The sequence below is a fragment of the Neltuma alba genome, unplaced genomic scaffold (genome assembly GCF_004799145.2).
Source record: "Neltuma alba isolate B1F8T4 unplaced genomic scaffold, ASM479914v2 tig00010339_pilon, whole genome shotgun sequence".
In the NCBI taxonomy this organism is placed as follows: Eukaryota; Viridiplantae; Streptophyta; class Magnoliopsida; order Fabales; family Fabaceae; genus Neltuma; species Neltuma alba.
The window spans coordinates 101,138-121,636 of NW_021635249.1; the positions used below are offsets into that span (position 1 = coordinate 101,138).

Consider the following 20,499-nt stretch of genomic DNA (forward strand, 5'->3'; position numbering starts at 1 on the left):
AGTATGTTTTTCATACTTTCATTAAGCCACAAAAATCTTCTGAATACCCATAGCTCCTATTTTTAGTGCTCATCATAGCAATAAGTACCATAATGCTCATCAAATCTCAACTATTTAAATTTAACATGGACGGCTGAGATTAATATTTAATACTTTTATTTTTTTAAAAATATTTTCTTTTTAATAAGTACATAATCCAAAATAAATGTGGAAGTATTTTGAGAAATAAATCTTTTATTTAAAAATCATTAATTGAAAATTTTAAATCTAGACCATTAAAATTGATATTGAAGGGTTTAGATTTTACCCTAACCATGGGTATCATAATACTTATTATTGTGATAAGCACGGAAATTCATTTTATCTTAAAAGAAATTTGAATATCAATTAGTCATATCGTAAAGAACTTACTCCTTAAGTAACTCCTTGGTTTTTCGGCATAAAATGAAACCTTAATCCAAATAACAATAACCAAGCTATGCAGCGGCCCAACTTTGGAACTCGTTGCATTGCATGTGCAGGAAATCCGCAAAACGCATCGTCACGCCGCGCTTCCATGGGGCCTATAAGAAAAGGGCCCTGCTCCCTTCGCTTCCCAAAATCCTCAAAGTTTACACAGTCTTCGTTCCTCCTATCAAAAAAATGCAGTCATCGTTTTCAGCTTCTAAATTTTGAAGAGATCCCGCACGCCTGCTTCTTTCGGATAATCTGAAATGGATCCGGTCCTAACCATTATGGTGCTTTCGGTTTTGCTCGGCGCTCTCATCGCCTTTGTCTTCTTCAGAAGTTATTTTCGCAATCGGAAATCCGATATTCGAACCATTGCCAATCCGGAGCCTCTGTCGGACCCCAAGAAGAACTCCAAGCCGGTTCAACAATCCTCCAAGAAGTCCCAAGCCAAATCCCATTCCCACTCTTCTGATAAGGTCAGCGCATACTGCTTTGCTTCCTGAAAGAGCGAAGGGATTTGAAAGGAAATCAAAATTGGGTTTTTGATTATAGCATGATATACTGTTTTACATCTATGAATTTAATTCATGTTTCCTCTTGGATCAAATAAATCGCCAAGGAGTACGTATGCTTTTGTTTCTCGGACTGTTCTTAGACAGAGGTATCCGTTACTTGCGTAATTGTTTTTTTTTTGGGAAGGATTGAGTTATTTATCTGCAGAACTTTTAAGGTTTAGTGAACAGGAATAGATTGGAGTGAAAAATAGTTGCTGCTGGTTTGGTTAGTGTCGACGCTATCGGATTACTCCACACCCCCCCCCCCCCAGGCACCGAATTGCTGGAAGTATAGTTTTGGGATCGATGCATCTCATATTTTTATGATTTAAGTAATTAAAAGCAATGGATGCCCTGAAATGCCAGATACATGAAACTATGCGTAATAGCTGAATCACCTGTATTGTGTATTTTAGTGTTATCTTGGGATTTGGCTTTTTTAACCTTCTGATCATTGAATGTTAGGATCATGCCAAGCGACATCATCCATTGGATTTGAATACCTTGAAAGGCCATGGTGATGCTGTGACAGGGATATGCTTCTCTTCTGATGGACGAAATTTGGCTACAGGTATTAGAATTTATTTGGTAATTGGTAATTGTTAATTGTTAATACCAGCTTTATACAACATCAAATCTTATGTGATGTAACTTGGTGGGGAAAATATATGATCTACTGTTAGATCAGATTCATCTATTATTTCTACGGAGTGCTGTGTGAGATTTTGCAGTCTGTTGCCTTTCCGGTGAGCAAGTTTTGACTTATAAAACCAAGGAATTCAGTGACATAAATCATCATATAACTATAGCGTTCTATGTATTGCATCTAGATTTTCGTACCTGGTTATTTGCAATATAACTTACAGTCTCTGAAGCCTGAACAACTATAATTTTTGTTGTTGTTTTTTAATGTTAAACTTTTAGTCTGGAGCAATTCCTGTCAGTTTACTTTCAAAGGTTAAACAAGGACAAAAGGTTTGGTAGTGATGTGCATTGTTTCTTGACATTTCTTGCTTTAGTCCTTTCAACTTCTTAAACAGGATGGTTCATAGAACTCCTCCATAGTGGTGCGTTTCTTTGGGATGCTATGGTCCTTTGTTTTCTTGTCGATGTTGTAGGTGGATTCGTTATATTCTCCCTTCTACTCTATTTTGACCTAATCATAATTTTTTTGTTGAAAAGAAAAAACATGAATGAGGTCCCCTTCTAAAAGTGGTCTTCTGTTGGAAATCTCTCGCCTGATTCTTGTATATCCATTTTGGCATACAATGTTGGGGTAGATGCATATCTATTTGCTGTCTCATGGTAGTCATGTTAGCGATATGGTAAAGTCTTTTCTAGTATAAACCAATATTATTCTTTTAATTTTCTTATAGCTATTTAAACCTTGTTACGGGTCAGTAATTTCTACTAGTATACAGTTCACTTTATGGTATAAGAGTGAATTGAGTATTGTTTCACAGGTAAGGTAGATCAATTATCAAAATACAGATGTCCTTATTATTCTCAAGGGAATTAAACCGCGGGAAAATGATTTGATAATATGAACGAAAAAGAAGTCTATAAAACTTTTTAACTTTGACTGAATGATATTGACTTTGGAATTTGAATGTCATGAAATGTCTTCCCCTAAATATTAAACTTTGAAACAAGTGAGTTTAACTTCTCCTGCATGAACAATCTGATTTTGTTAGGTAGATGTTAATTCCACTCTTAAGATTATTACTGTATTACATGCTATTGTACTAATTTTATGTTTCATGTCATGATTATAAAAATTAATATAGATTCATGAAGTTGTTTGGAGTTCAGTGTAAATATGAGGTAACAACTCAACATGTAGTAGTCATGCAAGAAACATAGGAGTGCCTTTATCTCTATGGTTTAAGACGCAGAAAGTTATTTTATTCATCATTCAGAGGAGTACATATATAGGCGAGTCCTAGGTTAGAGGATCTGAATCAAATCTTCTCTTGATTACCTAATGATTGAGAATCAGAATCTAGTCTAAATTTTAAAAATAAAATCGTACAAAATATGCCGCTAACTTAAAGCAACAGCCACCTTAACCCTAGCTTAAGACCCTATTCGGCCCAAGCTCATACTAACCCTCCCTTCAAGTTGGCGAATATATGTCTATCATTCCCCGCTTGCTTCTGAACTCTTCGAATTGAAGTCTTGCTAGTGCCTTAGTGAACAAGTCTCCCACCTGGTAGTGTGTTGGAACATGAGTTATCTTAATGATACCGGCATCCTCTTTTTCCTTAATGAAATGTTTGTCAATGTCCACATGTTTTGTTCTCTCATGATGAATGGGATTCCTAACCATCCCAATTGCAGACAGTCACATTTTAACTGAATAGGTGTACTAGGAGCCAGTTTCAATTCCTTTAGTACCCTTATTATCCATAAGCCTTCATAAACACCATGAGCCAGTGCTCTCAACTTTGCTTCTGCTCTACTCCTGGATACTACCATTTGTTTCTTGCTTCTCCATGTCACAAGATTTCCCCATACTTTAGTACAGTATCCAGATGTGGATCTTCTATCTAGTAGGAACCCTCCATGGTCTGCATCGATGTAAATTAATATTTCTCAGTCTGTTCCTTTCCCAAAGTACAAACCTCTTCCTGGAGTCATTTTCAAATAGTGCAAGAATCTATTAACAGCATTCATATGCTCTTCTAATGGTTCATTTGTAACCCTACTTACAACACCCACTGCATAGCTTATATCTGGACAAGTATGTGAGAGGTAGAGTAGTTTACCCACCAGCCTTTTGTACCTTTCAGCATCAACAAGTACAGGTGTCTTCTTTGGTTTGGACTTCTTTTCTTTTTCAGCCCCTGTTTCTTCTATCCCTTCTTTATTATCCAGTTTAACTGTTGATTCCATTGCCGTTTCTGCTGGTTTTGCTCCTAGCATCCCGGTTTCTCTCAAGAGGTCAAGTGTGTACTTTCGTTGTGAGACAACTATTCCTTCTTTAGACCTTACAACTTCCATGTCAAGAAAATATCGAAGTCCTCCCAAATCCTTTACTTCAAATTCCTTTTCCAGAGATTTCTTGAACTGTGATACCTCTTTGATGTTGTCACCTGTTATGATGATATCATTAACATACACGATGAGAATAGCTTTCTTTTCACATGAATGTTTTATAAATAAGGTGTGATCTGCTTGATACTGAGTGAAACCCACATTCTTCACTGCCTTGGTGAATCGATCAAACCAAGCCCTTGGAGATTGCTTCAATCCATAGAGTGATTTATGAAGCTTACATGCTAGGCCTAGAGTATTATGTTCTCTCAACCCTTGTGGGATGTCCATATATACTTCCTCTTCTAAATCCCCGTTTAGAAAGACATTCTTCACATCGAGTTGGTGCAGTGGCCAATCTAGATTAGCCGCTAGTGAGAGGAGTATTCGAATGGTATTTAGTTTTGCCACTGGGACAAAGGTTTCTTGATAATTATTGCCATAGGTCTGTGAGTACCCCTTAGCTACTAGCCTTGCCTTGTACTTGTGTATAGTACCATCAAAGTTATATTTCTTGGTGAATACTCATTTACATCCTACTGTCTTCTTGCCGGAGGGGAGCTTAGTGATATTCCATGTCTGGTTTTCCAGTTCCCATCTTTAATAGCTTCTTGAAAGGTATTCGGAAGCTTCTCAATATCCAATTGAGTCACAAAACTATTCATGGAGGTAGACAACTGGTCATAGGAAACGAAATTACTAATAGGATGTAAGGTACAACTTCTTACCCGTTTCCTCAAAGCAATTGGCCATCCAAGATCACTAGAACCTAGAGCAGGGGTTGAATCTCGGTGTTGCTCAGTACTAGAGGGTCTTTGCTGTATTTCCCTTTCAGCTTCCTCTGAGTTTTCCTCTGTTTCAGCTATCTCATTTTCAGCTGAGTCTGCACCTTCAGGGCCATCAAAGCTGTCTAGATTTGAGGCTTGGTTTAGGTCTGGTTCTGGTTCGGGAGAGTTTCTAGGAGTAACATGGTGTTCTATTGAGGTGTTTTCAGGTGCAAGTTGGTCAAGACAAGACATTGGTCACATTGGTCAAAAAACTCCCATTCTTCTTTTGCTCTCTCCCCCTGAATGGGTGTTTTAGGGTGGAAACTTTGATTTTCTTGGAAGGTCACATCCATTGTCATGAAGAAGTTCCTGAGTGTGGGTGAGTAGCACTTATATCCCTTTTTGGTAGGCGAGTATCTGAGGAAAATACACTTAATGGCTCGTGGGTCTAGCTTGCCCCCCATATTATTGTGGACGAAGGCTACACATCCGAATACCTTTTCAGGTAGGTGAGTTATCATGTGATTTGTAGGATAGGTTTTAGATAGAAGCTGAATGGGGGTTTGATAGTCAACGGTTTTGGATGGCAGTTAGTTTATTAGGTGAGCTGCTGTAAGAATGGCTTCTCCCTAGTAAGTTTTCAGGACATTGTGTGTAAGCATAATGGCTCGGGTTATTTCAAGGATGTGTCTGTTTTTCCTTTCAGCTGTTCTATTTTGTTGGGGTGTGTTGACACAACTAGTTTGATGAAGGATTCCGTGTTGTTTTAGGTAGGTTTGGAGTGTAGAATTCGTGTATTCTGTTCCATTGTCACTGCGAAGGACTTTAATTGAGGTGTTGAATGGGTTTGGATATTTTGTGAAAGTTGATAAATGTACTGGTTAAATCAGATTTATCTTTCAAGAGAGCTACCCAGGTAACACGTGTGTGATCGTCAATCAGTGTGACAAGCCATTTTGCATGTGATATATTAGGAACGCGGGCAAGCCCCCCACTATGTATTAACAAGAAAAGTTGAGAATATATATGTGGGCGTGACTGATAAGTGCTTTTGGTATGTTTTGATAGTTGACAAAACTCACATGGGATCAAAGATAAATTTTTATTCAACAAATTTGGAAATAATCTGGACATATATTGAAAGTTTGGGTGGCCTAGCCTATAGTGCCATAGCAAGGTCTCCTTATTTGGAGTTTGAGCAAAAAAAACTTGGGCAATAGTGAGACTCATCGAACTTGTTGATGGGATTGCTTGATGCTCCATGCAATAAAGATCCTCTAGTAACTCAGCTGTGCCAGTCATCTTCCCCGACCCCAAGTCCTGAAAAAAACATCGAATGGCAGTGAAGTAAACATGGTATTGATGAGATTGAGTGGCCTTGCTAACAGATACAAGACTACACTTTAAATCGGGTGCATATAACACTTTTTCTAGAACTATTTTCCCAAATAAGCATGCTTCACCAATCCCTTGAACTCTAAGATATTTACCATCTGCTACTTTAATAAATATTGGAAAAGAATATGATTTCAAATTTCTAATCAAATTTACATTCCCAGTGGCTCCTGAATCAACTATCCATATGTTCTATGATGTACACTAGTTTTAGTGCCAAAACTGAGTTACCTGTATAGGCAATGTTACCAGAGTATATTTGTTGTTCAGGAGTAGTATGCTTATCTAGGATTTTCCGAAGTATCTCTAGCTCTTCTCTTCTAAGTTTTAACTCCCCTTCGGCTGTAGCATCTGCAGCAAGTGCCTTTGCATCTGGTCTACCCTTTCCTTTTATGTTTGCTGGTTTTCCATGGAGTTTCTAGTAGACATCTTTTGTGTGACCTGATTTCCAGCAGTGTTCACACCATCCTCCATTCTTCCTATTTTTGCTATCAGGTCCTTGAGTGCCTTTAGCTGAAAAGGTGCTGTTTTCTATTTCTTTTGAGACTGAAGGAAGAGAAGTTGACAGTTTCTTCCTGCTTTCCTCATGTTTGATTGTGAGGAATACCTCTCTCAAGGATGGAAGGACCTCAAGGCTCATGATTTGGTCCCTCGCTTCATCGTACAGGGTTTAGAGCCCAAGAAGGAATTTATAAATCTTCTGTTCCTCCTTGATTTTGTTGTACAGTCTAGCATATACAATACAGGACCATTCATGTGAATCATAGAGGTCTAATTGTTGCCATAGGACATTTAAATCAGTCTAGTATTCAGTCACATTTAGAGTGCCTTGTTTAAGGTTGTCTAGTCGTTCCTCTATTTCGAGAATAGCTGCCCGGTTCTGAATTGCAGTAAACATGTCGCGAGCTGTGTCCCACACATCCTTGGCAGATTGGAACAGTGAGAAACTCGTGCTGATTTCAGGTATCATCGAGTTCACTAGCTAGGATTAAATCATGGAATCCTTGGCTTCCCATTTGGTGTAATTGGGATCGGTGCTCGATGGTTGTTTCACTGCTCCAGTGAGGTGTCCGAATTTTCCCTTGCTGATGACATACAACCGAACTCCAGTAGCCCATTGTAGATAGTTCTAACTGTTTAGTCTGTGAATGGTGATTGGTGAGGGAGTTGCGTCGATCTGGGACACTTGATGAGTTGCCATTGTTGAGGAAGCATTGAACGACAATGAAAGCGACACACCTTGGCTAAGATCATCCAGTCCGAATCCGAACCGAATCATCTTGCTCTGATACCATATGGTTTAGGACACAGAAAGTTATTTTATTCATCAATTAGAGGAGTACATATATAGACGAGTCCTAGGTTAGAGGATCTTAATCAGATCTTCCCTTGATTACCTAATGATTGAGAATCAGAATCTAATCTAAATTTTAAAAATAAAATCATACAAAATCTGCTGCTAACTTAAAGCAACAACCTTAACCGTAGCTTAAGACCCTATTTGGCCCAAGCCCATACTAACAATCTCTTTATAAAACACCTGCTCAATTTCAATATAGTTAAAGTGCTCGTCAAAGACCCATAGTGCCTCTCATGCTAGGAGGGGTGCTGGATTAAGTCCCTTTGGAACTCTGTATGTCAGATGGGAGCACTTTTAGGGGCTTGGAATAAGTAGGATATTAAGAAATAGGATTTAGGTCTTGGTTGGCATTGAGAAGTAGTAGGATTTGGTCATCAATTGTTTTGTTGCAATTCTGTAAACACTGAAGGAGGTTGGAGCCTTGAAGAACTTGGTTTGGAGTTGTTAGGTTGGACTTTTATGGTCCGCTTGTTAGGATGGAAGTGAAGCCTCGAAGAGGAATTAGGGAGCGAAGTGAAAAATTGGCCCATTTGGTGTGGTGGAACTTGGCTTTCTGTGGAGCCCAGTTTCATGAAAAATGATGGAATCGGCTTACTTGCCTGCTCGTTGGAAGTGGACAAGCTCTATGGAACCACAACTTTTGATGACCATTATTATAATTTAATCTATTGATAACATATTTTAAATCGTGGTGTGTCATACACTAACGAGAATAATTTCATGAGATATTTATAAGATAAGAAAGTTTTAATGGGAAAATGATTTATAGTAAAAATTGGAAAGTTTTACTTTTAAAATATTATGAGGTAGGAAATTTGTATAATAAAAAATAAGTAAGTTTTAAATTGAAAATATTATAATTTTTTGGATGATTAGATAATAAGTTTTTAAGTGTAGTGTCTTGCTTTACTCAAGCAGTGTCTTTCTAGTGCCTCTCACTTGGGACGTTTTGCCCTTGGCTATCTTGCCCGGTTTTTCTTATGATAGTGAAATAACACTGTTTCACCTCTCTATACATCAATGAATCATATATGCAAATAGTGTCTATTTATTCTCAACCAAAATATGATTAAAACAATAGATGAATTTAGTGAAATCCAACAAGAAGGAGATTTAGCTATTGATGGACCCATAGCTAATGGGCCCACATTTAACGGGTCAAGCCTAAGTGAGGGGTGTGTGAAGTTTGTGAGAGGGAGAGAGAGGGCTGTGTAATGTATATATTTGTGCGGAGGGGTTTACTGTAGAGATAAGGGTAGACAGTGAGTATTGTGAGGGAAAGACTCTAGCCTCTTGGATGCTAGGGAATCAGTAAGAGCGTGAGTTTTGCTTTAATCTTCTATTTTCTAGAAACTTGCAACTATTCTGGCTAAGATTTACACTGTGGCTAGATTGCATCAATTCCATGCGTCAGTTTAGCCAAGATTTGGAGCATAAATGAGAGGTCAGAAGCGAGTGGCAATCCATGAATGAAAATTGAGTGTGTCCAACCATTCCTGATGTAATTCATTTGTATTTTTAATTAAGGTCATTAATGGCTGCATCACCATATTGGCCGCATCTTTCAATTGCTTTTCAGGTGAAAAACTCTGAATTTACCTTCCGCAGGATAACGATTCATATTGTTACATTAAGGATATGTTTATGAGCTTGGTTTAGCATTTAGAGGTCTAAAATCTCATTTGAAACCAGAAACTTCAGTTTTTTTTTTTTTTTTGGGGCCAGGGGGGGGGGGATCTTGGTTTTACATTTCTATCTTTTTAAAACCATTTTTACCTCTAAACCCATGTTTAACTAGAAGCAAACTTTACCTTGCTTCTGCGGTTATGCTGTTGAAAGTTTGCTGATGGAATCCTCTATTTTGTCCCTCGTAGTTTTTACTCCTTTATTTCTTTAGTTCTTTGGTACTTTTTATTAACCATTTTGTGAATGTTATATTTGTAATTTTGCTTCATTTAATTATTTAGCTTAGTATATTCTTAATTGTAATATGCTTTATTCAATAGATGCACTTCAATTGAAAGTCAGGTGTTTGTCCTCCTTTTTTTTTTTTGTGTGTGTGTGTGACGAAAAATCGTGTTTTTTCAAACTTATTTTTAATTTTAGCGCTAACCTCAAAAAGATTAAAATTTTTTGTGGTATAAATCTCATTTACTAAATAATATTTAAATCAAGTAATAAGGGTAAATTAGAGGAAGTGACATAAAAGTGATGCCTTTTTGGTAGTCGTACGTCCAAAAATGATTTTAATAAACAATGTTGAAATAAAATTAACTTCTCAAAACTGCTGTTTAGGAAAAAAATTTGCAAACAAAAACACTCGTCATTCAAACTCACTTTTGAATTAATCCTCAAATATTACCACTGTTGCCTCCTATACTGCTGGTTCTCGCAACATCTTTCTCACAGATAAAATTGGATTGCCTCAAGTATTGTCACTCAAAAACCAAATCCACATGAGCTCATTTAAAAACCCACAAGTTAGTTGAGTTCTAAATTTGAGGCTTTATTAAGTACTAAATACTCTAGGGTTACCTTTTTCATTGAACTATGCCTTATTGTCATTCTTACCTTTAGACAACTGTTGAGCTTGCTTAGAAATGTCTTCATCCTCAACCCAATCAAAGTTTCTGGTCACATTCTCAAAAGTTCCCATCTTGCTAGAAAGTTCAATGCCATCTAAAAAATTTGTATATATGAAATCACATGGCTTGAATGATCAATTCTGATTGTTATACCCTTTTGTATTGCAGGATGTTTGTCCATCATTACACATTCACCTTGCATTGTAATGATTCTTAACTTGGCATAATATAAATGATTCAGCCATATGCTACCCTCTTTTCCTAGGATAGCTAAAAAATTGTCTCTCCTTTAGTTTTGGTGTCTTTTGTATCTTGGATTTCTTCATCTTCAAAAATGAATCCCTGATCCCTCCTTTGTCTTTATCTTTGCACTAGATGAGGGTAGCACTTTAGTTTCAAAAGTCATGTATGAATAAGATAGTTGCCTGCTTCCCCCAACCTCATTCTAGTTATACCTGATCAAAATATGTCAAATTAACCTAAGATATCATGGTAGGACCTTGCAAGTACTTATATAGGAACATTTTTAATCTAGCAATAGATTTACTGCTTTATTTGTGCAAGGCATATTAACTCTATTTATCTGTATTCATTGCCTCTTTCGATTATCAAGTGAATTATGGCTATACAATGGTTTCACGTGCATCTTTATTTAACGCATATAATATTGCTAATTTTTGGAGAGTAATGTAGGCTCATCCTGACTTTTTCTTGTGAGTTGTTGAAATGAGCTGTTCTGTTGATGCATATTTATCATGAATGATTGAGGACTCCTCTTTCTAATATTAAATATAACTAATCTGCTCTTGTGCTTGGTTTTTCTAATATTCACTTCTATGAGCACAATATTAAACTCTTTTCTCTTTCTTACTAATTTTTTCTGTGCGAACAGCTTGTGCTGATGGAGTTGTGAGGGTATTTAAGTTGGATGATGCGGCAAGTAAAAGTTTCAAGTATGCTTATTTCAAGGCTCTCATGCATATATATACCAAGACTACCCAATCATTATCGTGTTCATTATTCATACATTTCATTTCTTGGACATAATGCAGGTTTATGAGAATTAATTTGCCTGCAGGAGGTCATCCAACTGCAATTGCATTTTCTGATGATGCATCCTCAATTTTTGTAGCAACTCATAATCTCTCTGGTAGTTCATTATACATGTATGAAGAAGAGAAACCTAAAACTACGGAAAATAAGCCACAAGCTAAGCTTCCTCTCCCAGAAATTAAGTGGGAGCATCACAAAGTTCATGATCAAAAGGCAATATTGACTCTGTTTGGTACCACTGCAAGTTATGGCAGTGCAGATGGGAGTGCACTTGTTGTTTCTTGCTCAGAAGGTATCTACCTGACATTACATCGATCATGCAAAGTCGTACAACATTTTGTGATATTCATATAGTAATTTGCAGATTAACAAACTTTTAAACATTTCTTGAAAATAGTTAAGGAAGGGTACAATTAGAAAATAGTTACCCTAATATGATTTTGGACAGTCGCGTATGCATTGAACCCAAAGTAAGGGGTTAATTGTCTTTCTATGGTTTTTCTGTTAGTACATGCAGAGGCTGCCATTCTCTTGTGAGATTCCAATTCATGGAGGTTGTGTTTTTAGTCATGATGCTTTTGTTGAGATTGTGATAGTCTTATATGTTAAGTGTTAGTGCTGGTTTGCTAGTTTTGTTATATGGGAAGACGCCACTAAGTATTTTGTCATGAATCTGGAAAGTCTAAATGGTAGATAGAACGAGAATAGAAATAGTAGAGGTAGGGGAATAGGGACAGAATTTCAAAAAGCTACTGTATTGAAAATTTACATTTTCTTCTATTGTGCAATGACATAAAGGTTAGTTTGATAAATTGTAAAAGCAAATTTGCACTATTATTCAATTCGTTGACACCCATGCATCTATAGCGCCTCTAATTTATAAGCTATTAGGGTTCATATCATCTAATAGACGTCCTATTTTTATTATTCCCCAACAACTTTCGGTAAGAGAAACAAATCCCTTCTAAACAACTAACTAGAGGAAGAGAGCGAGATGAGAATGGAAAACGTAGTGAGTTCTAACTCATATAAATCTCTTATTTACAGTCATGACACAAGCTACCATAATAATGACTGCTAATAACTACATAATACTCTCCCTATGATACTCGAATCAATACTAATTTTCATAGTTATTTACAATATTCTTAATTAATACTCCCCTCAGGTTAGTGTTATAGGTTGAATTCCAAAGCTTGTTATAGAGGTAGGAAATGTGAGATCCTTATTAAGGTGTTGTTAAGAAGTTAGAGGGAAGAGAAGAAGACGAAATATTTTGGGAAGAAGAACGAGAGAGAGAGACACAGAGAGAACTGGAAAATGCTCTGGATTTATTCAGTAATCACATACCATCATAATGGACTGCCTGACTAGTGTATATAGACCCTATACGAACTATAGGACGTAACACATCTAACTCTAATATTGGTTAACTACCCCCTTAAGGCCTTATAGACCTAGTAAGCCTTTATTAATAAATCCTTGTGGCTCTTAGAATTAGTAACACCACAACCTAACCCAATATTTAATATTTATAATTATATAACAATTATCTCCCTCTCAACTACCCTTGCCCTCAAGGGTCTTGTATTTGAAAAGAGGGAAACTGCCGCTGCAACTGGCATAACATCACCCAACTTGCTTCTTCTTCAGGAAGTTTTTTCCACTGCACCAGTGCTCTGTAACAATTCTCCCTTTCTTTCTACCAGCCTTTTTGTTCTTTCTCTCTGGCTCACGAGTAGCTGGAGGTTTCGGCCAATCTAAAGGAGGATGTTGCTGTTTAACATTAGGATCAGGACACAATTTAAGTAGCGAAATGTGAAAAGTAGAGTGTATTTTGGAATCTAGAGGTAATTCCAACTTGTACGCCACAGGACTAACCCTTTGTATTACTCCATAAGGGCCAAAATACCTAGGAGCCAATTTTTGAGAGCTCTTAGAAGGTACTGAAATCTGTCTGTAAGGCTGAAGCTTTAGAAAGACCCATTGCCCCATGTGAAATTCTCTATCTGTTCTAGGCAAATCCGCCTTTTGTTTCATGATGTTCACAGCCTATAGATGATGTTTAGCAATAGACAAAGCCTCTTTTTTTGCTGTAAAAGATCTGTCTACTGCTTCCACAGCTGCACTTCTTGGCACATAAGGCACATATAGAGGTGGTTTTTCACCATAGAGAAGCTCATAAGGAGTTATCTTAGTAGATCTATGATAAGTGGTATTGTACCACCATTCAGCCAAGGATAACCACTTACTCCACTGCTTTGGTTTGCCCCAACACATACATCGTAAATAGGTTTCTAAGCACCTATTTAAGATGGTAGGAAGAAGCTTTTGATCCACACCCAAAATTTTAAGAACTCTTGCCTAAAATTACTAACAAACAAAGGATCACAATCACTAATAATCTCAACAGGAGCACCTGCAATCTGTACACATGATCTAAAAAGTGTTGAGTGAAATTGAAGCTGAAAATGGGTGGGATAATGGAATAAAATGAACATACTTGCTCAATCAATCTATCACTACCCAAATAGTGTCTTTGCCATTAGACCTTGGCAACTCTTCAATAAAATCCGTAGTTATACTTTCCCAAACCGTGCTAGGAATTGGAAGAGGCTGCAATAACCCTGGATACGTCGTTGTATCATACTTACACCTAGCACACGTCACAATGTTTAATGTACTCTTTCCCTTCAAACAAATTCTTCCACCAAAAAAGTGTCTTGACCCTTGATAAGTTGCATGAATTCCTGAATGGCCTCCTTGAGGAGTAGAATGAAGCCATTCTAAAATTTTATGCTTAACAGCCACACTGCTTCCCCCTACCAATCTGTCATTCTTCCTTAACAATTCCTCCTCGTAAGAAAATTTTCTAGCTGTACCCCGTTGTTGGAGGGTAGCAATGACTTCCTTTAAGGTAGTATCCTCTTCCCAATTTGCGTTAGTTTCCTGTAATAATTGATCAGAACAAGTAGACAATGTGATCTGGAAAATTTCCATCCTAGGCATTCTAGAGAGAGCATCACCAACATTATTGTTCTTTTCCTTCTTATAGTGGATCTCATGGTTGTAACCCATCAACTTAAACACCCAATACATTGGAAAAGAGGTCTTCAACTTTTGATCCAGCAAGTATTTTAAGCTCAGCTGGTCTGTTCTAATAATAAAAGATCTTCCCTCCAAGTATTGATGCCAATGCTCCACTGCTTGCACCAGCGCTAGCAACTCCTCATATATCGAAAGATTTTGATGTCTAGGGGCTAAAGCTTTGCTGAAGAATGAAAGTGGCTGCCCTCCTTGCATTAGAACAGCACCAATCCCTGTACCACCAATCCCTCTGCCACACGCGTCTGTTTCCACCACAAAAGCCCTTGAAAAATCTGGAAGAGTAAGAATAGGCTCTGCCACTAGCGTTTCCTTTAATTTCTTGAAGGTAACTGCTGTTTCAGGTGTCCAGTTGAAGCCGTCCTTTCGTAACAAATTAGTTAGGAGCCTCAGCAGTTCACCATAACCCCTGATAAACCTTCTGTAATATCCAGCCCACCCCAAAAAGGATCTTAATTGCTTAACTGACTCAGGTTCAGGCCAATCCAGCACTGCCTTGATCTTTTTGGGATCCGTAGAAACCAGTCCCTCTTTGATAATGTGACCTAAATACTCTACTTGAGTTGCAGCAAAGCTACATTTATTTTCCTTAACAAAATAGTGGTTTTTCCTTAATATTTGGAGCACCTTCCTCAAATCTTGAATATGAAGATACATGCTGGCACTATAAACTAAAATATCATCAAAAAATACTAGCACAAACTTCCTTAAAAGATCTCTAAAAATGCTGTCCATTGCACCCTGACAAGTAGCACGGGCAATAGTGAGCTCAAAAGATATCACTAATTACTCATAACGGCCAGAATGAGTCCTAAAAGCTGTTTTGTAGGTGTCACTAGGCTCCATTCAGATTTGATGGTATCCGGCTCTTAAATCCAGCCTTGTAAACCATCTGGCATCCTTGAGCTCATCCAAAAACTCTTGCACTAGAGGAGTAAGATATTTATTCTTACAATTCTCTATGCACATCCTCTATGAACCATTCTTCTTTTTCACTAAAACTATTGGAGAGGCAAATGGAGAAGCACTCTCTTGAATTACTCCATTTTTCATAAGCTCATTAACCTGCCTTTCTATCTCATCCTTGTGAATAGTTGGATACCTAATGCTTTGGACATGTTAGAAGCCGTGATCCTCTCCCCTATCTTCTCCCTTGATTTACTCTATAAATTACCTAGAATAAGTTCCTGATTTCTTGTGATATTGCATTATTACTGATTGATTGTAATCTCTTTGCATTATTATTATTGATTGTAACCGGATTGCATATTTCATCCGGACTCTAAATTGTACCGGGATCATATGAAATAAAATATGAGTGAATTTACAAACTCCTCAAACAATATGGTATCAGAGCTCTGGGTTCGGTCTGAACCCAGAAAAGCTCCGTAAACATCCGCTGTGAGGCAGAGAGAGAGAGACAGCGCGGGGAGAGAGAGAGAGAGAGTGAGGCGTCCTCAACCTGGTGCAAGAAGAGCTGCGTGGACGACACCACCCCTCCAGTCCTCACCGGCGTCCCTTGATCGGCCAGTCCCCAGAAGCCGACGTCGAACGGAGCTGCGCGTGACTCTCACGCGCCGTCACAAGCTCTGCGCGTGAAGTCCACGCGCCGCCACGCCCCTGTCACTGTTCCAGCGCGTGAAGCCCACGCGCCGCCGCCAGAGACCTCCAGTGCCTTCCAGAGACCCAGAAAATGGATGATCCAGAATTTCCACCATTGTTCGGATCTGTTCGCAATATTCCAAGGGCCTTCATGTCCGGTACATCTTCTAATACTCAAGCTACTCCTTCTAAAAACTCCACTGCAGAATCAGACTTGACAATAGCCACTGAACCTCAAGCTATGGGGGTAGCTCACAAACTTAATGGTAGCAACTATCTCCAATGGTCTCAAAGTGTGTTAATGTATCTGCGTGGGAAGCGTAAGGAGAAGTATATCAATGGAGAAGCACAACAACCTTCACACAATGACCCCAAATTTGACACCTGGTTCGCTGAAAATAATCAGGTGATGTCTTGGTTGTGCAATTCAATGACCCTCGAAATCAGTGAAGGATACCTTCTTGCAAGCACAGCCAAGGAAATCTGGGATGCTGCTAAGCGGACCTACTCTACACTCGACAACACTGCAGCCTTATTAGATCTCAAGAGGCAACTCAAAGATCTGAAGCAAGGCAACTTAACTGTAACACAATACTACAGTACTCTGACAAAGATATGGCAGCAATTGGATCTCTTTGAAGTACATCCTTGGAAGGATATAGATGATGCTAATTACTACAGACAGTTGGTGGAAAAGGGACGAACATATGAATTTTTGTTGGGCTTGAATGATGTGTTTGAAGAAGTGAGGGGGAGAATTATGGGACTGAAACCCCTGCCATCCCTATTTGAAGTCTTCAGTATGGTTAAGTTCGAAGAAAGCCGAAGACACCTCACCCAAGGTAATCTGACCCCAGTAGAAGGCTCGGCATTGGTGACGAGAGGGTTCCAGACCTCAGAGGGGCCTGAGAAGAGAGGGAACAAGTGGTGCAATCATTGTAACAAGAGAGGCCACACAAGAGATGAATGTTGGAAACTACATGGAAAACCAACCCAAGGGAAGCAGAAACGAGAAGATAGAAAGAGCCACCACACCTCATCTGAAGAAAGAGGTGACGATGGAGACCAGTTGACCAGAGAAGAGCTTCAAATGCTTCGTAAAATACTTGAAAAACAAAACAAGTCAAAATCTGTTCCCAACGTGAACTTGATACAGGTAACTCCATTATAGCCCTTAATGCAATGGTAACTAGTGATGAGACTTGGATTATTGACTCCGGTGCTACCGATCACATGACTGGTAATAAGTCCTTCAAATCCCTCAAATATTGCCATGAGAACCTCAGGGTAAAAGTAGCAACTGGACTATATACAAAAGTTGAGGGTGTTGGCATTGTGGCTCTATCTGACGATCTGGAAATCCATAATGTTTTGTTTGTCCCTGCTCTTACTTGCAATCTTATTTCTGTGAGCAAATTAACTAAAGGGCACGTATGTCGGGTGATCTTTGATGATGTTAAATGTGTTTTTCAGGATTCGACCTCGGGGAGGAAGATTTTGACTGCTAAAGAATGGGATGGACTCTACTACTTTGAAGGAAAGGATATGAAGATAGCAGGAGCAAAGAAAGCTATGGTTAGCTCAAATTCTCAGAATAAAAATGTAATGTTGTGGCATCTAAGATTAGGCCACCCCAGCTTTGATTATATGAAGCATGTGTTTCCAACTTTATTCAATAAAAATTCTTCTCCTTTCCAATGCGAAACGTGCCAAATTGCAAAACAAACTCGCGCCTCCTATCCCAAACATACTTACAAACCTACTGCCCCGTTCACAATGATCCATACCGACATTTGGGGACCTGCCAAAACCAACACCCGAACAGGCACAAGGTGGTTTATCACATTCATAGATGATCACACCCGGGTCACATGGGTTTACCTTATGAAAGAGAAATCCGAAGCCTTACAAATTTTCAAAAACTTTTGCTCGTTTGTGAGAACCCAATTCCAAACTCCCATCAAAGTTTGAGAAGTGACAATGCCAAAGAATACGTGAGTGGAGCCTTTAGGGAATTTCTTGAGCAGGAAGGAATCTATCACCAAACCTCATGTGTCTATACCCCCCAACAAAATGGAATTGCTGAGCGAAAGAATAGACATCTTTTGGAAGTAACTCGAGCTATTATGATGGAAAGAAACGTTCCGAATATGTTTTGGGGAGATGCTGTATTGACCGCAGCTTACCTTATCAATCGCATGGCCTCCAAAATCCTCCATTTCAGTACCCCCATTCAGAAATTCCTCGAGACTTACCCCACCTCACCTATCATCAATTCCATTCCCTAAAAGATCTTTGGGTGTGTTGTCTTTGTTCATAAACATGATGGCGGCAAACTAGGTGCTAGAGCAGAAAAATGTATTTTCCTCGGGTATTCTTCCACCCAAAAAGGGTATAAGTGTTATAGTCCTCCTACCAGAAAACTCATCATCTCCAAAGATACCGTCTTTTACGAGGATGACGCTTACTACCCCAAATTACCCATTCAGGGGGAGCACTATGGAGTAGAATGGCTAATTACACCTGAACCAATAACCACCTCCAACCTACCTCTTAACCCTCTTGAATCTTCCACACCTCAAGAAGAAATCCCTGAACCAGAATCACAAACCCCTAGTCCTACACCTTCCCCAAAACACCAAAACACCACAAACACTCCTCACCCAATGGAAACCAATGCTGAAATTGATGCAGGGGTGACAGAGCACTCAAGTTCTCAATCAGGTAGTAGGGTTCCTTCCATTCCAAGGCAGCAACATGATTCCAATCCGGAGTTGGATCCTGAAGAGCTGGGATGGCCTATTGCACTCAGAAAGGGGGTAAGATCATGTACTCAGCATCCTATTAAAAATTTGTCTCCTATGGCAATTTATCTGCACGAATGCAAACCTTTGTGGTGAATAGTTCACAGGTGAAGATTCCAGAAACATTTCAACAGGCTATGACAGATCCTAATTGGAAACATGCTGCATACGAGGAGTTAAGAGCCTTGAAGGAAAACAACACGTGGGATATTACCACACTTCCTAAGGGCAAGAAAGCAGTGGGCTGTAGGTGGATCTTTACCCCTAAATTCAATCCTGATGGAAGCATCAACAAGTACAAAGGAAGATTAGTGGCTAAAGGGTACACTCAGACCTATGGGATTGATTATCAAGAAACGTTTGCTCCTGTGGCAAAATTCAACACCATCCAGGTACTCCTATCCCTTGCTGCTAACCTTGACTGGTCTCTACATCAGCTAGACGTGAAGAATGCTTTCCTAAATGGAGATTTGGAGGAGGAAGTATACATGGAAATTCCAGATGGAGTAATAGCTCCACCCAACTCAGTTTGCAAATTGAAGAAATCATTGTATGGCCTGAAACAGTCTCCACGAGCTTGGTTCGACAGGTTTGCCAAAGCAATCAAAAGGTTTGGTTACATTCAAGGACAAGCTGATCACACTCTTTTCGTCAAACACAGTGATGGAAAGGTAACGATCCTAATTGTGTATGTGGATGATATAGTCATAACTGGCAATGATGAGGTTTCTATCTCCCATCTCAAGAAAGCCCTGGCTAGGGAATTCCAAGTGAAGGACCCAGGACAAATGAAGTACTTTCTTGGAATGGAAGTTGCTAGATCCAAAAAGGGTATAAGTGTGTCTCAACGAAAGTACACACTTGACTTACTCCACGAAACAGGAATACTTGGGGCTAAGCCCAGTGAGACTCCTATGGAAGAGTCATACAATCTGGAAGTGAAACCAAACGGGACACCAGTTAACTCAGAAAGGTACAGAAGACTTGTGGGTAAACTGATCTACTTGACTCATACAAGGCCTGACATTAGCTATGCAGTTGAAGTGGTAAGCCAATTTATGCATCAACCCCAGGAAGAACACATGGAAGCAGTATACAGAATCCTCACCTACCTCAAACTCAATCCTGGAAGAGGAATATTCTTTCGAAAGGGGAATACAAGGAACATAGAGGTCTACACTGATGCAGATCACGGGAGAGCTGTGGATAACAGGAGATCAGTCACAGGATACTGCACTTATGTTTGGGGAAACCTAGTCACTTGGCGAAGCAAGAAACAAACAGTAGTCTCAAGGAGCAGTGCTGAAGCTGAGCTAAGAGCTGTGGCCCTCGGAGTATGTGAAGGAATGTGGGTGATTAGACTCCTGAAGGAATTGAGAATTTCCTATGAAGGACCTATGAATCTCTGGTGTGGTAACCAAGCAAGCATTGAAATGACCAAAAATCCTGTGTATCACGACCGAACAAAACATGTTGACATTGATCGGCACTTCATCAAAGAAAAGGTCGAAGATGGCACCATTAACTTGAACTATGTGCGTTCAACTGATCAGATTGCTGACATCATGACCAAGCCGTTGGCCAGAGTCAAGTTTGAAGGGCTTCGGAGCAAGCTGGGAATGGTTGACATTTACTCTCCAGCTTGAGGGGGAGTGTTAGAAGCCGTGATCCTCTCCCCTATCTTCTCCCTTGATTTACTCTATAAATTACCTAGAATAAGTTCCTGATTTCTTGTGATATTGCATTATTACTGATTGATTGTAATCTCTTTGCATTATTATTATTGAT

The 20,499-nt window shown here is 39.0% G+C and overlaps 1 protein-coding gene across 4 annotated transcripts in view; it reads left to right on the forward strand.

Moving 5' to 3' along the window:
• LOC114755782 (transducin beta-like protein 2) overlaps positions 1-20,499 on the forward strand; it is a 56,819-nt gene that overhangs the window by 25,445 nt on the left and 10,875 nt on the right. For 2 of the 4 annotated variants that reach the window (XM_028944652.1, XM_028944651.1), the window contains exons 1-4: positions 565-926; positions 1,470-1,575; positions 11,040-11,100; positions 11,200-11,492. In XM_028944652.1, the coding sequence (XP_028800485.1) occupies positions 714-926; positions 1,470-1,575; positions 11,040-11,100; positions 11,200-11,492 (673 nt within the window). In that variant the 5' untranslated portion in view covers positions 565-713. Of the gene's footprint in view, positions 1-564; positions 927-1,469; positions 1,576-11,039; positions 11,101-11,199; positions 11,493-20,499 lie in introns of those variants that run through there. The other 2 variants (XM_028944650.1, XM_028944649.1) reach the window with 2 other exon arrangements.